General features: G+C 36.2%; 1 protein-coding gene across 2 annotated transcripts in view; it reads left to right on the plus strand.

Moving 5' to 3' along the window:
- LOC123869435 (protein bark beetle) overlaps positions 1-22,287 on the plus strand; it is a 33,340-nt gene that overhangs the window by 9,959 nt on the left and 1,094 nt on the right. Inside the window, exons 2-13 of one of the 2 annotated variants that reach the window (XM_045912356.1) lie at positions 11,744-11,907; positions 12,067-18,281; positions 18,364-18,575; positions 18,656-18,791; positions 19,154-19,373; positions 19,714-19,839; positions 20,271-20,300; positions 20,620-20,748; positions 21,263-21,395; positions 21,521-21,722; positions 21,857-21,989; positions 22,082-22,202. In XM_045912356.1, coding sequence (XP_045768312.1) covers positions 11,744-11,907; positions 12,067-18,281; positions 18,364-18,575; positions 18,656-18,791; positions 19,154-19,373; positions 19,714-19,839; positions 20,271-20,300; positions 20,620-20,748; positions 21,263-21,395; positions 21,521-21,722; positions 21,857-21,989; positions 22,082-22,202 — 7,821 coding nt within the window. The remainder of the gene's footprint in view (positions 1-11,743; positions 11,908-12,066; positions 18,282-18,363; positions 18,576-18,655; positions 18,792-19,153; positions 19,374-19,713; positions 19,840-20,270; positions 20,301-20,619; positions 20,749-21,262; positions 21,396-21,520; positions 21,723-21,856; positions 21,990-22,081; positions 22,203-22,287) is intronic. The other variant, XM_045912357.1, reaches the window with a different exon arrangement.

A 22,287-nucleotide genomic window follows, 5' to 3' on the forward strand; every position in this document is an offset into this window, starting at 1 on the left:
ATGACAATGGACTTATATGATTATATAGGCTTTATACTTATATTGACCAGTGGGGTGATTCGCTAACTCAGTGTCTAACACTGAATGATAGCCACCGAGCTCATTTTTAATCCATTGAAGGTTTCTACGAAAAAATATTTCAATATCACCCAGTGAAGCAGCAACGTAGAACCAACCTCGGTGGCTATGATTCAGTGTTAGTCACTGAGTTAGCCAATCACCTAGCTGGGCCGTAATTCGAACCCGAAGATTGATGAAATATACTATGCGTACTTATATAAATGTAATACATCCTGTGCGTCGTGTCGGATCACTTGTTATCGAGGTTGCGATTCGATTGTGCAGCGACTTACGCAACCCCTCTTGCCTTTACCGGCCGGCGCAGTGTCACCTGTCGAGTGTCGGGTTATGCGCACAAATAGCCACCGCAAAAGGAGTGCTACTTTCACGGGCATGTCTGCAGTTCCTTTGTTAGGCACGTTCAGTAAAGTAGACACTGGTACCAATGCACTACCACACACAAAAATTACATAGACTATACCCAGTAACTACTAGGTACTTACAGGCTATAAGATTGTAAAAGCTATGTAAGTATTTTAAGATGCTCTTCTTGTTTATACTGTTGTATCTAGAAGTGCAATATATAAAATTATTATTATTCGGAGAGTAGAAGTAGTAGGTAGGTATACCTACCATTGCCACAGTTATTGCATTGCATTGCATGAGTTTATTTTGAGGTATTGAGGTATTTTTTCGCACTAAGTTTTACCTACTGGATCTTGCGAAAAACTTTTTGCGCATCTCTTCGGTAGGCTACCTTCCTTTTGCTAAAAAGCGACTAAACCGAAAAGTTACGCGAGGATTTTGAAAAACTGATAAAAGCTTTTTAGCAAAAGGACAGGAGTAGCTAGTAATGGTTTGGTTTAATAGGAAAGAGAAAACCTTTGTAAAATGCAATCCCATTGGAGATAGCTTCCAAATCAATAAGATTTATAACAGCATAATAAGCATCTAGGTACATATATCAAGTTTTCTAGACATAAAATAATGCAATCGTTTAATCCCACCGCAGTTCGTTACGTAAACCAGTTCGCTCAATTGTAAAGATCGCAATCTGACCAGTTATATTGCTAGGCTTACAGAACAGGAACCTAGACTTCGATTACACCGAACTCTACTACTAAGACTAGGGTATCGCAATTTTTTTCTGACCAAAGATAATAATATAAACAAGTTTGTAATCTTAGCTCCTGCAGGTTGCTCGGTGAAATTGCACAGTATTAGATTTATAGCTTTAATATAAGATGTATAAGTGACCCAAATGGGAAAAAAAAACCAGTTTTAAGTATTCAAATTTTATTATACTTACGATTTTAATTCGAATTCTGTAAGAATTATTGTATTAAGGCAGCGGGAAGGAATTGGATCCAACTTACTAGAGCAAAAGGAAAATGGATGCGTGCAAAAAGTCTTGATGAAGTGCAAGATGCCTTAGTCCTTTCTTGCAGTGGACAGCAACAGGCTGTAGATGACGATGTCTCCCTCATTCTCACTTACCCCATCTTTAGACTTCATGCCCAAAACCTGCCTTCAACAAAAAATTCAAGACAGGTACAAACTTGTTCTGCTAATGCTATGAAATTACAGGAGTTTGAAGTCTTATTGAATTCTAACTTATAAAGTAGGTACCTACTTAGTTAAAAAAATTGTTACGGGATGGTGTTATTGAGGACTCAGTCTGTGAAAATGAGTTCAATGTCTAAGATATATAATAGTTATATCTATGATCTTATGGGTGCTAATTAATAGATAAGACATGCCGCGGAACCGTGGGAGGATACGGTCTTAGGCACGTACCTATACATTTTTTTTGCGTTATTGACATTAAAATTAAAATTTGAAACCGGTACCTACCTACGTCTAGCTTTAAAGTTCCATTAGCTAGAAAACCATACTTAGCCCGCGTAGGTGCATCTATACTAATACCTAAATAAAATTGGAGTGTCTGTCTGTAATTTCGAAATAACTACCTCATATTAAGCTCATATGGTTATTTGAACGATACCATAACTGAATCACACGTTTTTAAAATTTTTGTCTGTCTGTCTGTCTGTCTGTCTGTCTGTCTGTTTGAAAAGGCTAATCTTTGGAACGGCTGAACCGATTTTGACGGGACTTTCACAGGCAAGTAGAGGATTGACCAGGGCGTAAAATAGGCTACTTTTTTAACCGACTTTCAAAAAGGGAGTTGTGTTTTTCTACCTATGTACACCGAAATCTCCGAGATTTCTGAACCGATTTGCGTCATTTCTTTTTTAATCGATAGAGGAACTTTGCGACATTGTTTCATAAAAAATTTGGAGTCCAACTCCTCAATCCTGATGCTGCAGGGGATCTGACCAATCCACGCGGGCGAAGCTGCGGGCATCAGCTAGTATAAAATAAAAATAGAGGTTTTTTTTCTATGTATGTAGTGGTATGTAAGTACCCCGACCGAGATTTCTGTGTCGATTTTTTTTGGTGCTCCTGAAGCTATTCAAAAGGCCGATAAACAAAATCCTCTAAAGCTGGTAAAGATGGCAAACCACATAAATAAGTAGGTAGCAGCTCATTGTATAAGAGCTTCAGTCACCTTCACTAACATATACCTACAAATAATTTCCTCAAAGTTGGCTCGTATTATTATCAAATCGTAGTCTCAGACTCTCTGATTAATTAAGAACTCTTAATTAATTATATATTATATCTTAAAATATTTCTTTAACTTTTCCAAGGAGAAGAGGTCTTATTAAATTCCTTGCGTGATTATTTCAAATTAACTATTACAGGAAGATAATTTATCATCATAACTCAACATGGAATCAAGCTAAGCGTGACTACGATGCTCAAAACACTAAGAAAACGAAATGACAAAAATAAAATACTTACTAAAGCCCTGAGCATTTCTAAAGCCTTAACTTTTTCTTAATGAAACAGACAAACTTAGTTTTATTTAAAAGTTAAGACTATTTTAAAAACAAAATCCTTAAACAGAACTTGTCGAAGAAGGAATTAAAATCAGCAGTTTAAGAGCGTAAAGGCATTTCGAAAGTCGGCGAGCCACCGATTTACAGTTGGAACGACAAAGGATCGTCACGAATGCAGTTGCTTGAATCTGGGTTGTGGTTTGCGCAATCGACGAGGCATCCTCCGTACCACTTGATGCAGTGTGAAATACCTTTTAATTCACTTTAGGGTTATGCTCGCTTTAACAAATATTTAGTCGGTAGTTATCTTAGTAGAACCTAAATGTGACATTGTAACATCTGTTGAGGAAGAGTTACCTAGTTAATAGAAATAGGCATACTTCTTACTTACCTACATTTTATAGATATAATAACTCTTGAAAGGCATGCAACGCATCAGCGGTTCCTGCAAATGTTCATGGGCGGCGGTAATCACTTAACATCAGGTGACCCGTCTGCTCGTTTGCTCGCTATTTTTATAAAAAAATCATTGCCTCATTATATTAACAGGTATTATAATTGGGGTCCCCAGAGTGCTGGAAAAATGAACTCGCACTGAAAAGTGCAGCGTTTGGTAGATCCTCGGTGGACAGACGACATCAAACCATCGATGTATATGGATTAGCCTTTCGCATACAATTCCGTTCGCAAAAATACGCTTGAATCTTACGTCATCGTCTTTGTCAAAGTCAAGAGACTTTTGCAATTTCTCTTGACTTTTTGAGCGCGTTTTTTATCTTCGTAGGGCCCATCCATATACATCGATGCATCAAACGAATCACAGGGAGCCGTTGGATTCAGTAGGTGGCACAAGACTGGCTTGTGGAAGTTCCTACAGGAGATCTATTTCTAGCAGTGCCATAGTTACTCTTACTCTCTTTCTCTCTCCAGCAGTGCCATAGTTACTCTTACTCTCTTTCTCTCTCCAACAGTGCCATAGTTAGCGACTATATTTCTGATCCATATGTCATGGTAACTCCTACTGTTCGACACGTACCTACTTACTATTCGAAAACTGGTCTTCAAGCACTGAGGAATTTTGGACGATGAAGACATCTGGAAGCTTCTCGAATGCTGGTCAGCCGAGTTATATTCGGCGGCTAACCTCTTCCTCAAAATTGGACCTACCGATGAAAATGACTAAGGCTGAAATCTATAAAGCGCACTTTGACTTTGCTCTGACTTAAGATTGAGTTAAAACGAGACAGAGCTATATCCCTCACATAAATCTGTCTCGTTTTAACTCAAAGTCTATGGGTAGGTCTAATATACATTAGGTCAGACAGTAATCATTGTGAAAACTGATAGCAGAGTGCGGAACTAATTTTATATTGATATCATTATCGATGCAAAATTCCAAGGTGATGTTGATTCACGTTTCTTATGAGTAAAGACTACAGATACGGAATTTTAAAAGCTCATTTCTATGCGCGACCGCTAAATGCCGTGCTCATGAAGCTTGTTGGCGCAAGAATCGTTAAATGTGAATACGTAAAGGAAATCAGCCTGTCATACCTCTCCTGTACTATTCTAGAACAGTTCGCTCTATTGGTTCAAGCCTTAAACCATAGATAACAAAAAACTCAAAACTAATTTTAACTTTGTATTGAAATTAAATATTACGTCTATGGAAGTACTTAGGTACCTATGCCTAGTGTGTAAGCGTACGTTCTACAGTTCGTTATCTTACACCTGATAACCTAGATTACCCACTGTTATAAAATCAATCTACGCACCTACTACGTATGTGTAAAACTAAACATTAGAAACAGAACCAAACAGGTTATGAGAGAACCCACAAAAAATCCCTATAACCCGTTTAGAAATGAGCCGTTTAGATATAATATTTGTGTGTATGAAATGATACAGATATTTTGATGAATATTCTAATCCAACCTCTTTTTAACCTCCGACCCAAAAAGAGGGGTGTTATAAATTTGACGTATCTGTGTATCTGTCTGTGGCATCGTAGCTCCTAAACTAATGCACCGATTTTAATTTAATTTTTTTTGTTTGAAAGGTGGCTTGATCGAGAGTGTTCTTAGCTATAATACAAGAAAATCGGTTCAGCCGTTTGAAAGTTATCAGCTCTTTTCTAGTTACTGTAACCTTCACTTGTCGGGGGTGTTATAAATTTTTAATTTACACTTGTTTAAAGTATAGATATGCGCATTGTAAGTACCTCATTTAAACAACCTACTTGGTGCAGTCATTGACTTGATATTTATCAAATCTATGGGTGCAGTAGTGAGCGCTGTGGCCTTATAAGTGGGAGATCCCTTTGATTCCTAGTAGGGGCAATTGGAGAATTTATAATTTCTAAATTGTCTCTGGTCTGGTGGAAGGCTTCTGCCGTAGCTAGTTACCACACTACCTGCAAAGCTGTCTCGCCAAGTGATTTAGCAGTACGATGCCGCGTAGAAAGTCCCGCTTCCATCTTAGAATGATCATCATTTATCATTTCATCTCATTTCATCATCATCATCTTTCATTTATCATTTTGAGATCAGATAGTAGTCAAAGGCTAGCTTGTAATGGTATAAAAAAAAGGATGACAATGCAGTGACGCCCATGCATGGTGCGACAATTATTTAGCGCAGGAGATACCATCAGGCCATGGTTTCGCTCTGCTTGTGGGTATGAAAAGCGTGACAACCTGTGATATTAATTACTAGGTAGGTATTAAAATATAAACTTATCTACTGTTGATTCTACTATTATAAGTTCAGTTTCTTTAACGCATGTGATGTTCTTGCCAGTTAGATTTCAAATTGTATATATAGTAACTTCGCTTTAATTGTAAAGAATTTGAAGCTTTGATTCGCTTCGACTCTGCACTAATGAATTAAACCCTAATCACTACTTATTATTTTTGGTATATTGTATTTCTAATCAGTAATTTTTCAAGCCTTCCTTCTTAAACTCCTACGCTAGGTAGGTACAGTTAAAGGCAATAAGTTGTTTAGCACCTTAGTGGTCATTCATTCGCGTGGCACGGATGCACATACGTCATATAAGTGCGACAGATTTTTGATGCAATAGTTTCGCGGAATTGCTACTCGAATTCTGAGGCCGACGGTACATTATTCTACAGTTCATGCAGACAAAGTCGTTGGTGTATGCTATGCTGGCTACAAATAAGGTAGTCAGTCGTATTTAGATTCACAGGTCACGCATTCACGCACCAAATACGATAAGGTGGTTCACCTGAACAGTAATTAGTATTGTACTTAGTTATGGGCCTTATGTCATTACATTAATATACTCACAAGCATATATAAATACATGTATATTTAGCTGATGTACCTGAGGATACTTACTGTATTTCTTCAAATATTTAAATTAGAACCCCTACCATACCATGAAGTAGAAAGATAGAACAAAAGTTCACATTATGAGTTATTACCTATTAGACACCTATTAGACACCTATTAGACAACTGCACATCAAATTAAAACAAAATGAAGAAGAAAAAAACCACCAAATGAAATGATTTTACCAACTTACGGGTACAACTTATGGACAAAATTATATTTCTTACTTACTTACGGTTTTTTTTGGAAACATTAAAAGGTTTATTAGGAAAAAATAAAACATTGGTTGTTGTTGTTGTTGAAATTTCTTTATTAATATTTAACATAAAATATATACACAGTTTTGTCCCACTGACCTAGGATGAACACTAAGATAAAAATATGAAATAGTTTCGCAGGCTTAGACGCCCCTTTCAAAACTTTGGTAAACATGCGATAAATAGGTACCAACCTACAGACTAGACTGCAAAATGCAATTCGTATTTAGTACTTACCTAAATACCTCTAGATCACGAATCGCGATGTCGTGCTGGGTTAAAACAAATTATTTATCAGAAAGTCGACTGGAGAAATCGGCGGAAGCGACCGCCTTCTCCAGCCAAACGTCAAGGAAATTCTCATTCAAAGTTAACAGGGCTCTCTCCGTCACTTACCCCATACAATCGTAGTTCCAATTTCATTTGAATATTAAGCAACCAAAGTCCATGAAATTTTGCAGACATATTCTAGAAACTAATATCTGTGCCTGTGGTGTTTTAGATTTTTCTATAAAAATATGTAGTTTTAAAATTACAGGGGCTCAAAGATTTGTATGTGAATTTTTAAGACCGCGTAACTTTGAAACCGAATATTTTAACAGAAATTTGGAAAACCACAGGCATATTAGTTTCTAGAATATGTCTGCAAAATTTCATGGACTTTAGTTGCTTAATATTCAAATGAAATTGGAACTACGTTTGTATGGAGCGAGTGAAGGAGAGACCCCTCTTAATTCAATGCACAGGGCACATTTTACGGTTAAATTAAACCTGGCTAGGTACAAGGTAGAGATTTTGTAACGGATAATTTATATACTATCTTAGTATAATTGAAATATTTCGACTTGAACTCATGTTTCTACTCGTATCTATTCATTTGAGTATTTCTGAATTTGATGCTTTGTGGTAGGTACACCGAGACCTCAAAGATTTTTTTGATGATTTGCTGATTCTTATATTGGGGGTTCAATAAAAAGGTAGGCATATAATTTTTTGAGGAGGCCTCATACATTTTTTTTCTGCCTTAACATTGATCCATATGAAATTACTAGGTTTCGAAACCTAAAAAACACAAATTGCGCAGTTGTAATATTGTAATGGCCATAAAAGACCAAGACATGCGTTTGAACGTCAATCCTTATTTGAAATTCCACGTGACAGTGTCGCCGTTGAAGAATCACATAAGTACATTGTTTGCGCAACGGAAGTCTATTCCACAACATTGAAAGGATGGCCATTACACGCTTGATGGCATGCAGGTGGCAACTGCGGCACTGCACTAAAATACTACCTACTGCAGTTCGCTGTGTTAAAAAGAATCGTCTTAAGAGGGGTCTCTCCGTCACTCGCTTCATACAAACGTAGTTCCAATTTCATTTGAATAGCAACCAAAGTCCAAGAAATTTTGCAGACATATTCTAGAAACTAATATGTATGTTTGTGGTTTTCCAGATTTCTGTTAAAATATTCAATTTCAAAGTCACGCGGTCTTATAAATTTACATACAAATCTTTGAGCCCCTGTAATTTTAAAACTACATATTTTTAGAAAAATCTAAAACACCACAGACACAGATATTAGTTTCTAGAATATGTCTGCACATAGACTTTGGTTGCTTGATATTCAAATGAAATTGGAACTACGATTGTATGAAGCGAGTGACGGAGATAGCCCCGTTAAAAGATAGGTGATGAGTAGGTATTTAGAGTTGGTTTTGAGTTTCAACTCCACCGACTTACTATTTCAAAGAATTGCGAAACCCCGAAACCCCCTCTTAAAAGAGCACTCTGGTAGAAATTTCGCCGTTGCACTTGCCAATAGACTATGTTTTGGCTATAACTCTAAGTAGTACCTAGGTACAATTTTGGCATAATTATTTTGTGCCTATCCAGTGTCTACAATAAATACAGGTAGGTACAGAATTTACCCTAAAGTACCTGTACTAATGTATTCTGAGTCTAAAGAGTTCAAAATCAAGTAGATTTTCTCCAGCGTATGATCAAACTTTTGATCACTGGTGAATTTCGTGTGTAGGTAAGTAGTTAATGAATTAAATATATAAAAAAAAATATTTTAATTATCAGTCTAATAGCTCAACCAGTAAAGGAGTGGACTGAAAAACCGAAAGGTCGACGGTTCAAACCCCGCCCGTTGCACTATTGTCGTACCTACTCCTATCACAAGCCTGACGCTTAGTTGGAGAGGAAAGGGGAATATTAGTCATTTAATATGGCTAATATATATTTTTTTTATTATTTTAATTAGATCTGAATCACAGCTTTAGTATAGTTCAGGCTGTTCATATACTTATTCGACGACACATTGACCGCACTGACTCATACACACTTTCCAATATGTCCTTTGAACGTCCTCTGACAAAAACTGATTAGGGTAAATCCCACATATAAAAACTCTGAGCATAATTTCGCTTTTGAAAACAAGGATCCAAGGATATCTTTGGTGGTATTAGGAACAGAATTTGTTGTTTTCCCCCCTTGTTCAATAAGCACTTAACCAACTGTGACGAACTACGTACAAGACGTGGATATCTGATATCTGCCTTAAAACTAATATGACATAAAATATTAATACTTACCTTGTAACTTGTAAGCCATGAATTCCTGATTAGTGTTCTATTTGGGTAGGTAATACGATAACATTAGGGAAGCGAGTTTTATAATCCAATAAAAAATAAAGTTAAACTCATAATAAACTTATGTTCCATTTCGAGAGTAGTTAGCGTACAATACTTACTTAAACTCAATCCAATGGCGCAATTAAAATGCCATAAGCCTACGTTGTCGTATTAGTTTACAAATTGCGAAAAACCTAATTAAATTTGAATTTCGCGGGCAGCCGTCTCATGCCCCTTAAGTAATTGATGTTATTTCAGATTTTTAAAATAGCGCAGGAAATTATACTTCTGCTTTCACTTTTACATACTTTCTTTGAAAACGTTTGAAGAAACTGCAATCATTCTGATGATTCATTTTATTGATTCTGGTTTTAAACGGATTTATATTTTTCTTATTAAAATCATGTTTCAAGGATTTCTGTTCTTTAATTTCACTTTACCTATATGTTGCTACACTGGTTTACATAAACCAGTTATTGGTATTCATTTATTTAAAAAAAAAATGTGCAAGCAGTAGGTATTAGTCGAAAAGCGGTATAAATAAATAAATAAATAAATAAATAAAGGTTTATTCAGCTCTCATATACAGAATCACACACAAAAACAAAAAAAAGAACAAGAATAACAACAAAGATAAAATCAAACTCGAATATAAATCAAACTCAAAACTATAACATAACCTGATGACCTATGTTACGCGACAGGTCGAGATGGCAATCGGGGTATGAGGAAAATGTGTTATTTACGTTAGTTACGACTTAACAGACTTCGATTTGATAATTTTGCGACTTTTTTTGCGGTTACCATAAAGACGGGTGTGTCCGGTGTTGCTCAGACTAATGACCCCTAATACTGCCGATACGAAGGTCACGACACGAAAGGTAATAGGTATGATGTCATAACGCCCAAAGGCGGCGCACGCGCAACCCACGCATGCGCCCTTGCACTTCACAAATATGGCTTCCTGTCTTTTCACGTCTCTCATTCATACCGTCACGTACCGTTGGCGTCGGTCACTAGTGAGTAGTGACCATACGTAGATTTATATCTAATCTTTATGGCGATAGAAAAAAGGAGTATAATTCAATACATATTCAATATTATGTAACAATCATCGATGGTAATGGTATAGGCAGTTTTGACATACCGTTCATTCTGTATGTTGTAATTTATTCAACTGTACCTAACAGTTTAAATGAAGGTTTCGATGCAACTTAACGCTTATAAGCACAACTCATAAGTGACAGCTTATAAGCACAGTTACTTAAGTGACATCTGACAACTGTCCCATTTTGGGAAGTTATCTTTCTTGATAAGTTGCAGCTAAATAATCCGGCTTGAAGGACCAATGTTACATTTTTTAGGCTTATACATAGTAGTTACAGACGAAAGTGATCTATCTTTGGTCTAGTTGTACCCATTTGATTTAAGCTAGGGTAACTATTTTGTATTCTGAGGCTAACCATTATAAAACCATAAAAAAAAAATTAAAAAAATATTATATTTATTCCTATAAATACAGACCAAAAGCTTAAAATTCTAATTGGACCCTTAAATCAAAAAGAAAATACTTTTCTATAAGAAGCAAAAGAACACAAAATCCATCGCTAAATCTAGTTAACAATAAGAATAGCCATAATAACCGTTTCTTTGCCAAATTTTATTATTGTGAAAACATAGTCCATTCATTAACAACTTTCGCAACTATTCCTTCATAACAATGAAATTGCAAAATGCTTTTTGCGTGAACATTCAGCGAGACCCCGCTTTGATTTGATGATGTAAACAGCGGGGGCGATTCGTATCGCGAATAGGCGGACGTGCGAAACGGACGTCGAACCGAGTTCCGTCGGTGTTTCGAAAACGAAACTAAGTATAAAGTAAAATAAGTTAGGAACAAAGATAAAGACAAAGTACTTACTTATATTTTATGCTTCAAACTAAACCGTGTGATAGACAATGGACGACGGAAAGTCCCGTTCAGCTTGAGCCGTTTAATAAAATCTATGCAAAAGTTATCCATATAAATTATTCGGACGGGCAACCGGCAAATAGTATGTCCAAATTCTGCTGATCACTCACAAGTAATTAGATATTGGTAGGTATTTCTTTATTCACTAGCATGATACAGAATTACGGACATTAAGGGTCATGAGACCAGCCTGCCCGCGATATTCAAATTTAATTTGGTTTTTCGCAATTTGTAAACTAATACGACAACGTAGACTTATGGTTATTTTATTTGCGACAATGGCAATATCATCCTCACCGGTTTATATAAAAATCTTAACTTGAAAAGGTCCAGTTTAAGAAATAAATTAAAGTATCGACTATTCTCACAAATTAGTCTCATGCCCCTTAATTATAAAATACTAATAAAATTCGATATTTTTTAAGGGCAATCAAATAATATGGTCCAGTATCCAGATTCGGAGTCCAGTAAACAGTACATATTTTCCAGAACAATGCCGTACCAAATGATTTTATTAAAAATGGGTTAAAATTTGAAGTCAAACTCTTTTCTCTTTTCAGGGAGAAGCTGGGAAAAACATAACATTCACGAGCACGGAAGAATCACAAAAGCAACCAAGGCCATTTCCCGACATCCGTTTAGTGGATGGACCGTCGATATTGGCGGGAAGAGTTCAGATTTTGCACAGGGGACAATGGAGATCCGTGTGCACAAATTCAAGGAAGTAAGTTTACCAATAACCACATCACAAATTATTGAAATCGTCATAATATTATAAGTAAATCGTCTAAAATAAATTTAAAATTCTGATCCTGAGTAAAAATGTATAAGAGAAATTCATTTTAGAAAACAAATTAATGATAGAAAACGTTTTATTTTCCAGTTGGACCATCAACGACATGGAAACAGCGTGCAGGCAATTAGGGTTCATGGGCGGAACGTTTTACAACTGGATGGATCGGCAGCCAGGCCGGAGAGCACGGCTCTTACTTGAGGAACCCAAGTGTAAAGGCACAGAGTACGATCTCTTTCAATGCGACTGGAATTCAAGACAGCTAGGATCTGGTGTTTGCGACTTTCATCCCGACCTCGGCATCCAATGCTTGCCACATCATGACGATAATGAGCTGGGCCATTCTGGAATCCACTGGAGAGGCATACGATTCGAAAATGCAGTTTTCGAAAGAATACTCACGGCCGCAAATACACTGTTCGTCCCAACTTCTATGTCCAGATTAGTCCACGTCGTAATAAGAAATGCGGGAATGGGGAGGGATAATAACGCAACAAGCGCTCTAGACGTAATAGGTGTACCACCGATGATGGAGGATATAGAAATATCAAACTCCGCATTCAATGCTATAAACGTTACCGCACCAAACGCTCCCATAATAATTAACAACTGCACAATACAAAACAATAGAGGTTACGGCGTATATGTAAATTCAACTTATGGCATGACCAAGATTGAAAATTGCTTGATTCACGACAACGGTGGTGACGGGGTCAAATACGTGGTACACGAAATGAATTTAGACGAGAAATTTGATCGTAGTGAAATATTTGATTTATGCACGCTCGCATCTACACCTAGCCAAACGTTTCCCATTCATATGTCTATCGAACAGTCAAGGTATTCAAATATGGAAAGAGACTGCAACCAAAAGTTTTACACGCGACCAGATCATGTCCTTACTCTCAATTTTTTGAAAATAATGACAAATAAAAACGATACCGGTGAAATTTTTGTTTACGATGGCTTGACAACAAACGATAAACTTTTGCTATCGTTCAGCATTAGAAATAACACACGACCACAAAGTGTTACATCAACGAGAAGTCGAATGCATGTGAGATTTCATGCCGATACTAGAACCGATATCGTTGGCTTTCTAAGACTAACTTCTGGTATTAGTAAAACGTACGATTTAAATGTAACGGACACAATAATTTCAGACAATAATGGTAGAGGCGTAGTGATAGAAAACCTTCGATCCCAAATTCATATTCACCGTACATCTATATCAAATAATAATCATGTGGCTGGCTTACAAGTAGTTAGCGGCGCTGGAGACGTTAACGTTACTGAAAGTAGAATATCGTTCAATCAAGGTGATGGTGTTAATATAACTGTGACAGGCGGAAATCGAAATATATCTCGAAGTACAATAAGTTCAAATCAAGGATATGGTATCGCTGTTTGGATAAACAATACTCAAGAAACGGAATACGTGCCATTAAATCAAACAACAATTGTTGAGTACTCTGAAATATTTAAGAACTTAGAAGTAGGCATTTTACATGGAAACTTTTGTGGAGAGAGTTGGGTTAATGTTACAGGAAATTGGTTTAATGCCAGTATAGAAAGCACAGTAGACATATCTACGTGCTGGAGGTTGAATGATCCTATAAAACTGCTCAATTTACAGATAGGACATAATAGATTCTATCAAAATCAACGAGTGCCAATAAGAATTCAACCCGCTCTTAATGTTTTTGGAAGAATCGAGCACAATTATTTTGAACAAGGTGATTACGGTGCTATCGCCATATTAAATAGAGTAAAAGGAATATATCTAGAAGAATTTGAAATATTGCCTGCTAGGTTTCTTATACAGCATAATTACTTTTATGGCAATAAAGGACCGTTTGTGGTAAATCTTGGTCTGTCGCCGTACAGCGACCTCCAATACATTTTATTTTCTAGAAATTTTTTACGAGACAATAAAGTAAAAGAACCTTTTGAACCAATAGAAGGCTTATCATCTAGACTTATTCCGAGAAGCCGAGTCGCAGCCACTATAGTATTAGCTTCAAGTAATATCGATGTTTACAGAAATATAATAAGTAACCCAGAAGCCCAATACGAAATAGGATCACATGTAGAGGATCAAAGTAAAATTCTCAATTGCACTTACAACTGGCTCGGATACGCTGAAGAAGAAAAAGTTTATAAAAGATTATTCCATAGAAAAGATAGATATAATTTAGCTAAAATAACTTTTATGCCTTACTTACTTCATAATAGCAACCCTGGTGCAACACAGATAAATTATAATTCACTCTATGTGCCTCAGTTTAACGTGCCTGGATCATCAGTAGTCGGTGGTGAAGTGGAAGGAATAGAAATAATTAGACAAGGAGAATACGATGTAGATAAAGATATAAATATTCGCCCCGGTGGTAGGTTAATTCTACAGTCAGGAGTCACGTTGAAGTTTCCGCCTGCTATTGGTATGATGGTTGCTGGTAAAATAGAAGCAAGAGGAAAACGACCCAACGATATTGCGTTCACCTTGAAAGAAGAAGTTGTTATGACAAATGATAGTATATATGAAATTGATCCAGAAATAGAACCTACCACACCAGGATATCAGGAACCGATTGTGCCAATAAGACTTTTGGGTGGTAGAACACCTCACGAAGGAAGGTTGCAAGTTCGAATTGATGGTAAATGGGGCACAGTATGTAATTACGGATGGAATATAGTAAATGCAGCGTTAGTGTGCAATCAAGTTGGCTTAGCTTTAAATCCAGATGATTGGTTTTTAGAACCTATTGAAATACCAAGTGCTGGTATGACTGAGGATATAATATTATCTAATGTGGATTGTACAGAATTTGATAACGATATAACAAAATGCAGAGCAGAAACAATTGAGAGTTTTGAAAATTCTTGTACACATGATAATGATGTCGGCGTAAGGTGCTACGAAACCAGTTGGGCAGGTGTCCGATTCAGTGTTATTGCCGAAAGGGCAGACTTACAATATGTAAGTATTGAAAAAGCAGGTCTTCTTGATTATTCGTCCAACTCATTTAAGCCTGCCCTGCAAATAGATTTTGCGCGACACAGTTTGGAAAGTGTTAAAGTGGCAAACAACTACCATGATGGATTAGGAATTCTGTACTCTGATTTATATGGGAGTGATGCTATTAATACAGTGCGAAATTCTGAATTCAGTAACAACAGAGGCAGCGGTATGAGTTTTAAACAGTTAGGTTTGAAAGTTTATAGCTCTATTATAGAGAATAATGATTTAGCTGGCATATTCCACAACCCACATATAACAGGCCCTCAGCAAAGAGAACTAGCAGGTTGGTTCAGTTTGGATCCTGGGTTTAACTTAGATGAATCTAATTATCGCCCAATAATGATACCCGGATATGAAACGGATATATCTTTAGTGAATGGAGAAACAAGACATTTAGTTTTTACCAAGCACAATGGTGAGAATATTGTGAAAACGTATAATATTAAATGTAACCCTGGTTTTGTACTTGGACTCCAACTTTTAAATCCAATACACAATTTCTCTACTGAAAGTATATGTATTTACGATTCTCAGAACATTAACGAAGCCAGTACTGTATGGTGCTTGGATCGTGATTTATCCACATTTCCGACAGCAAGTATTACTTTTGGAGTTGTATTAAAATACGAAAGTGGTGTTAGAGCTTTAGGTAATGTAGTCCTAGTAGTAACTGCGATAGAAGCGCCGATACAAAACATCAGAAACAGAATTATAAGTGGCCCCATTCCAACTCTTCAAGTTGTGAATACAAAAATAAAAGGTAATACAAAAGGTATTAAAGCTTCATATTATAACCGCTTCTTAAATGAAATTGGCGATCATTTCCTACGTAAAGCTAATGAGACCATGAAGATAATTAATTGTGAAATAGCACATAATACAGAGGAAGCAATTTATATCAATACACCTTTCTGGGATATTCATGAAAGCAATATAACAGAGATAACTTTAATGATAAATAATAGTCTAATAACAGACAATGGAAAAGGTATACATCACTTCGCTCGAGATTTAAGAAGCTCTAATAACCTTTATCATTATATAATGCAGGATAATACTTTTGAAAGGAACAAATACGGAGGTTTCGATATTAGTTTGCCATATGTCTGGCAATATAATGAGAACTTCACCCATTCAGTGTATTCATATAACAACACTTGGCGTAGTAATAACAAGTTTGGATTTGTTATAGATGGTCATTTTGCATCAGTTAATATAACAAAAAACGTGTTTACTGATAACAATTGTAAGACAGGTCTTATTTCTATACGAGGAATGGAGAAGAAAATGAAGATAGATGGAAATTTGATAGAAAACAATAATGGTCAGAACATGGTTGAGTTTTCTATGGATAGTCAAAGTGAAATAATGGGATTTGTCTATGCGGTTTTTGTGTATAATCAAGTGAAAAACAATAGACATGTTACACTAGTAAACCGTGGTGCTTTGACGAGAAGTGCTGAACCAACATATGTTATAGGATTTAAAGGTATTCAAAAAGTAAAAGTGAGCAGAAATCTTTTCGGAAATAATGCTTTACAATATACCTTAGTAGCTGGAATTAAAACAGCTAAAATCAATAACCTGCTTGATGTTGTTGAAAATTGGTGGGGTAGTGCTGATGAGAAAGAAATAAAGAATCAAATATTTGACTTTGATGATTGGAACAATCACGCAATTGCTACATATATGCCGTATTTACTTGAGAACAGCTTTGATTCGAGTGTATCTGCCACATTTAGCCCTGAAAACCCTATTAACTTAGATGAACTTGGTGGACGGCTAACGTCAGATCTTACGCTAGATGCGCGTATTACGCCTTATATTATTAAATCTGATATCACTGTAATGCCGGACGTCACACTCAGCATTAATCCTGGAGTTGTGATGGAGTTTGCTCCAAATGTTGGTATACTTGTTATGGGCACTCTTCATGCAATTGGTCATAGTCAGTTACCAATTTTCATGAAATCAAAATCACCACTGTCTAATGCAGAGGCCAGTAGAATCGAGAAAAGGGACACTAGTCTGTATTCATCTAGTCACCATAAACATAGAAGGCAGTTAGAAACACTTATCGTTCAGGACTCAATCAGGTTATGTACAGGTAGAAATTGTTCCATTGGTGGCAGTGATATAGCGAGAAAAAATGAAGGATTCTTAGAATATTATAACAGGACAACGTTGCAGTGGGTACCTATGTGCGATAACCGATTTACAGAGAGAAATGCGCAGGTAGTATGCCGAGAGTTAGGCTTTGATCCAATAAACGTATTTTTTGCGCACGACAGACGAGTAGAATATCACAGTAATTCACTCTCTCGTATATGGTCATGGCCGGAACCATTACAATGTGTTGGCACAGAAGATCGTTACGAAGATTGCCCGATTCGGCTGAATGGTCAACTTTTCGGACATCGACATGAATGCAAATGGGATTCTGATTTTGTATTCATCCATTGTGGTTCAAGAAATTTAGACGAAAATCTTGACTATTGGGGTGGAATAAGATTTACTAATCCAGAATTTGAATATTGTCTCTACGAACACAGAATTCATGACCACCATACACATGAGACCTTAAAAAAAGTTGAAAGTCAATTAAAGCATGTGCAAATTGTTGGAGCCGGTATACTGCACAATGAAAAATCACCTGCTATTCAAAGTGTCATAAAAAACCCAAGTATTGAAAACGTTAACATAAGTAATTGTGCGCACCATGGTATTAATTTGATATCACCTACGGATACAATAAGCATATCGTTTAATTCTATAAGTGATATATTGGGGGAAGGAGTCAGCGCTATTTCTTTGAATGGCGAAGGTAGAGAGTCAGAAGAGTCAAGCTTTACACCTTTAAGAGACCTTAATCTACCTTACCATTTGTTTTCTCTGATCGATATATGCGACAGTTCGAAAGTTATAACTGTAGAAGAGAGAGTACTAATATATTACAAGTATGATAACAACCCAGTAAATTGTGTAAAAATTTTCAAAAGCATGTTCAGAGTAAAACCTTTTGGGTTCAGACTGCTACAGTTTAATTTATTCAATCACACTCTTAACTATGGAAAACGAGATTCAATAACTTTATATGACGGAGACATCTACAATATAACAGCACCCCAAATTGGATATTTAGAAAATGGATCGCCGGACGAAAAGAAGTTATTCAGAACTGAAAGCGCAAGTCTAAGCGTCAAACTGTTTGCCAATGGTGCTTCAGCAGTGCACGGATTTATTGCTGAAATAGTTACACTACCAATATCTGCTATTGGTATTAGTGAGTATCATTAACATATTTTTTACTGACTGATACAATTTCATACGTTAAGCATTTTGATTTAAATATCTCAACGTTTTAGGTCGTGACGTTCAACACAACATATCAAACACTGAATTTTTTAACAATCGCGACGGAGCTATCACATATCAATCAGTGGGAGAAGTTAATCCTTTAGTGGCCATCTCTAGAAATGATATTACTCACAACTGTCTCAAACTTTACGGTAACTTCACTACATGCCAAGCTGCTGTAATAGTTGACGTCCAGAACACACAGACTCTAGTATTCAGAGTAAGTTATAATGAAATTGAATTAACGATATCCTATTTTTTTCTATTCTTCTAGTTTGAGTAATATATCTCTTGTTTCAGAACAATCTAGTGCGTAACAATGTTGGTGGTATACTTGTTAGAGCCGATTCACGAAGTTCGGCTACTTCTCTTCGTGGTTGGATTCACAACAATCTGTTTTTGTCTAATCATGATCTTCCCTGTCTCAAAGTTGAAGGTAGGAAAATTAAACTTGAAAACTTTTATCCCTTGAATTTTAAAAATACTCTCTTTTTTTTTTTTTTTAATTGAAAATATTACAATAAAACTTAAAGCTAGCCTTATCTAATTACTATACAAATCATGCCCGCGTGGAATGGTGCCAAGAATACTGGCTGCATTTCCGCGTTGGACAGCCAGGCTGATCCGTTGCGCAAAAAATGAGCCAGCCCTTCTGTCACCCGATGAGGCTATTAAACGCGGTGAAATGTCTCGTAAAAATTTCTTTGCACTAACTACTATACTAAAATACACAATACTCTCTTGCCATTTTCTGTTTTCTCTTTTGCGTCTTTATAATGTACTATTCATTATTCACAGGACGTCAGTCATCACCATATCAAGAAGTGACAATATACCGCAATTATTTCACCCGCAACCGAGCAAATTATACAGATGTCATAGTTCTACGCCAAGTGGTATCCAATTTCACGCACAACTACGTACACCGAAATACTGGGCTCAGAATTTTGGAAGTGTCTGGTTTCCATAAAGTGCGCTTGCCGATCTACCAGACAACGTCGCATAACGGATTTTATAGGTACGTCACTTGGAGACTTCAAGTCTTAATGATTTGAAACCCACCTTTTTAGAGTTTTTTCTTATACGTAAGATAATATAATATCAATTTGTCATTCTTTCTTCCAATAGTCGTCAGTGTAGGTACTACAAGAAATTAATATAATAGCAAAAAATCATCAAATGCTTGATTCGTTGCAATTAAAGAGTTAATTGTGAGTGAATAAAGTCCTACTAGCTAAAATATTGGTACCACGAAATCACTATCAGTCAGGTCTGCGGTTGGATCAAGTGGTTTAACTGTGCCTATTTTCGAAATGTTTTGTCAGTTTTTCCAATTTAATCACATCAATATTTTTCAGAAACTACGCTTTAGATCGCGATGGCCGCGCAACAGTGGTTGCCGGTACAGCTGGCCAGCACTACGTTGATAACATCTTCTTCAACCCTGACAACGATTATGAAATGATTACCGTCAACAGATCCATGTAAGTTTCCTAAAGTTTTAAGTATATCACTAATACTAATTTTAAGTTATAAGATTATTGCCAAAATTTACATTGATTGGCGATTTTACATTGATATTTTTTGACTGAGTATTTGATCAATTACCTATATTTATGTTTATTAGTTGGAGCCTTGGAAGAAGCTTTGCATGATCGTTTATTTCTATTCGATATCCTATGGTTATATTGTTCTCATTTGAATTCAGAAATACATAGTACAATATTTTCGATTCTGTTGGGATTTTTTATAGTTAAAGTTACAGTTAAATAGGAAGTTATACTGCTTTCACCGTTATTATTTATTCAATCGAATTTATTGGAGTATCCAAAATAAACGGTCGAAAACGAAAGATGTTTTTAAAATGAATTAATAAATTGCATGTTTCTTTTTTGCATGGCTGGGCGGACCTTAGCTTTGTCGATTTTAACCCAAATTATATGAGGTAAGTTTTGCGTTACTTATTATATTAACTTCTGTGTTAATAGGTATAAATTTGGTTTTATAAACTACAAAATAGTGCTTTTTGATATGGGTAATGGGTCTGATATGGCGTCATCTTGAAGTATAATCGACCTTAGCTTGCTTTAACTATACCTACATTTATTTAGCTTATGCATGATATTCGTGATATGAATATCTCTCATACTTTTTGCAGTTTATTTCCTAATATACTTAGATAAAAGCAAAAGATAAATAAATAGAAATAATGATTCCAACAACTATTTTTCAATCCAAATTCATATAACAATTGTGTCTTTTAGCGCTCTCGACTTGTGGCGTACGCGCATAGATGCTAAACACAACTACTGGAGTTACAACGAGAGCCTTGCTGTAGCAGGCCGCATTAGAGACGAGTCGGACAACCCGTTGCTACTTGAAGTAGATTACAGGTAGGTTTGAATATTTTTCTTCTTTCGCTTCAAATAGGTACAGTACCCACTTCTTAATCTTGATTATAGTTCTCATGTCTGAGGTACAGTTTATTCTTCATAGCTAAAAGTCTTCTTAACCAATCTGCTATATTCCATAGACTCAGTTTTCTTATTGCAGGCCCAAGAATGTCTGTCATGAATACTAGCCACTATTGCATATTTTTCAGATGTTTCTTGCTCAGTTGACTAATTGTTGTGTCTGGTAAAACCTGCTTTCATTGTATCGAGGAATTACAATGTGCTGTACCTATCTGAGATTTTTTTTTAAATAAAGAATATGAGCCATGCTAATCATGACTAATACTCCCCTTTCCCCTCCAATTAAGCGTAAAGCTTGTGCCAGGAGTGGGTACGACAATAGTGCAACGAGTGGGGTTTGAACCGCCGACCTTTCGGAATTTAGTCCGCTCCTCAACTGTTGAGCTATCGAGGCTCTAAATTATTCAATTCGACATAAGTAATTTGTTCCCAGGCCATTCTACATGAACAATCTGACGATATTGGGAGGAGGGAAATGTCCACCCGGATGGGATCCTGTAGCTGGTACCTGTTATATGTACGTGGGTGCTCCTATGACATATGAGGAGGCAAGACTTTTCTGCTTGGTGAGTATCTTATATTAAAAGTTCTGAAATTGCAGAAATATGCCCATTTTCGTCTTGGGGAAGTAGATGTTGATGAAGACTCACTCAAATTCTCACTTGATTCTCATTTAAATTTTCTGTTACAGTCTGACAATTCATCAATGCCATACGTATCTGGCAATTACGACGTGCTTTATGAATTCATACAACGCCAGAACCAATGGTTCCAATATGGAGACAGGGTTTGGGTCAACCATATCGACTATGTCACTCAGTGCACGTCTTTCGCCTTCTCAAACATAGAGATAACGGATTGTAATCAGAAGAATACTTTCATTTGCGAAATCGGTAAGTTTGTTTTCTTCATCCTGTAAATTATTTTAACCAAAAAGTCATATTAACTGAAGAAAGGTGTTGAAAAATATTCTCAGGAATATTCCTGAAAATATGAAATGTTACAAAAAATGTATCTATCCTTCTAGATCCCAAAATAACCATTGATCCGATGTCGTGGCGTGGAGATACTTTGGCCGTTGCGTTCGTTGGAATACTCTTAGGAGCCGTTGTTTTAGTTGGAGCTGCACTTATCTGCTGGTATTCCAAATCTAAGCACAGGTATTTTTTTTTTGCAATACCTACTGAGATGTAGTATTGAACATGGATTTGATTTTCAATTTAATCTGTTTTGAATCCGTTTCTTGTTTCAGACATCTTCAAAGATTAGAACGGCGTAACTCTATCAGACAATCTCTACACTCTGTTCGTTCAATCGGCAGTATCAATGGAGGGTTCCCTGATACACCTTATAGGAGAAAAATGACACAAATGGTAAGAAGCACATCTAAATTGCATATTAATCTATAGAGATTTTAGAATTATTATTTTTGATCCTAATATTTTTCCTTATTATCTT

This window comes from Maniola jurtina, chromosome 11, assembly GCF_905333055.1.
Source record: "Maniola jurtina chromosome 11, ilManJurt1.1, whole genome shotgun sequence".
Lineage (NCBI taxonomy): Eukaryota > Metazoa > Arthropoda > Insecta > Lepidoptera > Nymphalidae > Maniola > Maniola jurtina.